Source organism: Anneissia japonica, unplaced genomic scaffold (genome assembly GCF_011630105.1).
Source record: "Anneissia japonica isolate Jap-2015-1 unplaced genomic scaffold, ASM1163010v1 scaffold63052_len2465_cov158, whole genome shotgun sequence".
Taxonomy (NCBI): Eukaryota; Metazoa; Echinodermata; class Crinoidea; order Comatulida; family Comatulidae; genus Anneissia; species Anneissia japonica.
The window spans coordinates 1-2,465 of record NW_022726744.1 but is presented as its reverse complement, the minus strand read 5'-3'; the positions used below and the strand labels follow the sequence as shown (position 1 = coordinate 2,465).

The 2,465-nt window shown below is 33.6% G+C and overlaps 1 protein-coding gene across 1 annotated transcript; it reads left to right on the top strand.

Annotated features, from left to right (window-relative positions):
* Positions 1–699: 699 nt before the first annotated feature.
* On the top strand, positions 700–1,865 carry LOC117113342 (dnaJ homolog subfamily C member 4-like; the record flags this gene model as incomplete). Its single annotated transcript, XM_033256654.1, has 3 exons — positions 700–743; positions 955–1,054; positions 1,653–1,865. Coding segments are annotated over 3 exons (342 nt in total), but the record flags the coding sequence as incomplete, so codon positions are not given.
* Positions 1,866–2,465: the final 600 nt, after the last annotated feature.

Genomic DNA, 2,465 nt, shown 5'->3' with positions numbered 1-2,465 from the left:
TACTACTACTAGGGGGGGGGGGGGGCTTACTACTGCTAGGCATACTGCGACTACTACCACCACCTGCAAAGAGTGTATCAAGGCTTTGTCGTCCGAAGTAATGTTTATTATATTAGTAAAAAAAAGTAGATACTGATAAGGCATAGGCCATACCAGGAGTTGTTATAGTGACACTATAACAACTTTCTGGCCATACAATCAATGAATGCACCTCATTGTATCATGTGATACCCGCGGTCCATGGGTCGCACCTGATCTGTGATGTGTTGTCTATTTATACTGTGCAAACTCCAAATTATAGATATTTTGTATAATAATAGATGGATTTAGTGCCACCATGATTTGCCTGATCCATGACCCATGTCCCCAACCAATGGGAAAGCCTATTTCCCAGAGGAAAGCCTATTTCCAAGAGGATCACATTCTGTGAGGATTACATTTTTTTTCTTTTTGAGGAATTGTGAACTATACTATCACTATATACTACACTACTATACTATAGTACATACTATACTATGTACTATAACTACAGTATATTAAGTCTCAGCCCGTGTCTCAGGTAATCTTTCAAATCAGCGAAAAATTATTTAACTATCCTAAAGCACTTAGGAGCATAATTGACTAAAGTAGCACTTTTTCTTATTTGATAACTTAGACATGGATTGTATTCTAACATTGTGTAAATGATGTACAAAATACTGCAGCTACCTCATCTTGGCTCACAGGTCCTTTTCAGCATCAAGGTATTTATAAGGATAATAAGGTTAAGGTTATTAATAACAATTCATTTACAATGGATAGTCATTCCCTGAAGATATGGTTAATAATGCTGGTGGTGATAAGAAGGGTGATGATGATGAGGAAGGTTTAATAGAAATAAATTAGTTTAATAATATAGTCCTTAAAGATTGTTAAAGTTTTAATGCTAACTTTCATTATGTTTCATTTGTACAGTATTGCTTTAGAAGCATCTGATTTTTATGATGTTCTAAATGTATCAAGAACTGCAAGTAGGAAAGAGATAAAACAGGCTTATTTTTCACTGTCAAAGCAGGTGAGGAAATAAGTGCAGTTGTATTTATTTATTTATTGTGTTTAACTCTAAGATGTAGATGGTGAGTTCTATTCCCATTGGGATTCACCTGCCATTTACATATTTTAAAAAATATATTATTTAGCTTGGTTTTTAACAATGATGATGAAAATACTTTGTCATGGCTTAACATTCCAAAAGAATATTCAAAGGAAATATATAACGGTGTAGTTAATGGCAGAAAATCATTATCTCATTGTAAATGTGCACAGTTGAATTTTTAACTTATCAGCTCTGCTGGTGAACAAGATAATTTTAAAGTCAAATGCCTTTCCCATTGATACCGAGATCTGTACTAAATGAATTAAAAACTTTTCACCATGCTCTAATCTCCAATTTTAGGTTTTATGACCAAAATCACAAACCCCATAAATGTTGTTTAGTGTAGTGGTCTGGTAACCAAAATGTATTACATTAAGACTTGGAATGTGGCCTTTTATGCTCCTCTTAGGTTAAAAAAAACATTTTTGTGAAAAAGCTGGCCTGAGATTTTCAAAATTTTGGTTGGTAAGTTTTTTTGGTAAGTTTCTTAGACTAACTAAATTGATGTACATTATAGCTTCATCCAGATCGAAATCTATCAAACCCTAATCACCATAAGAAGTTTGTAGAGCTTAACGAAGCTTACAATGTCCTCAGCAAGCCACTTTCAAGGCGACAGTATGATGAGAGGCTCTCAAGATTGAGATGGGGGCAGAGTACTTCAGGTGCAAGTTCCGGCCAACCACACTCCAACCACTACAATTGGTCAGTTTAAAATATAGGTCATGTATAAATTTACATTCACTAGATGAACTGAACTTGTGCAAATTCTTATATAATTTATTATACTTTACTATAGTGCACACACGCTTTAATAATAATGTTATGTAGTGCATAAAAGCTTCTATGCGCTCACGCTTTAATAATAATGTTATGTACAGTAGTGCGTAAAAGCTTCTATGCGCTTTACAGCAACAAATTTAAATTAACACATCTTATAAAAAGTTAGTGTAAATCATAACAATCATTCAAAATAGTTTAAATATACATTTTTTATATAGCTTAGTTCTGAAAATAATAGATGGTATTTTTGCACCAAGATAGTCTTATCAAATATCATTTATCAGACTGTATGTATTACTGGCTTCTTTTATCAGACTGTATTACTGGCCTCTTTAATCAGACTGTATGTATTACTGGCCTCTTTTATCAGACTGTATGTATTACTGGCCTCTTTTATCAGACTGTATGTATTACTGGCCTCTTTTATCAGACTGTATGTATTACTGGCCTCTTTTATCAGACTGTATGTATTACTGGCCTCATTTATCAGACTGTATGTATTACTGGCCTCTTTTATCAGACTGTATGTATTACTGGCCTCTTTTAT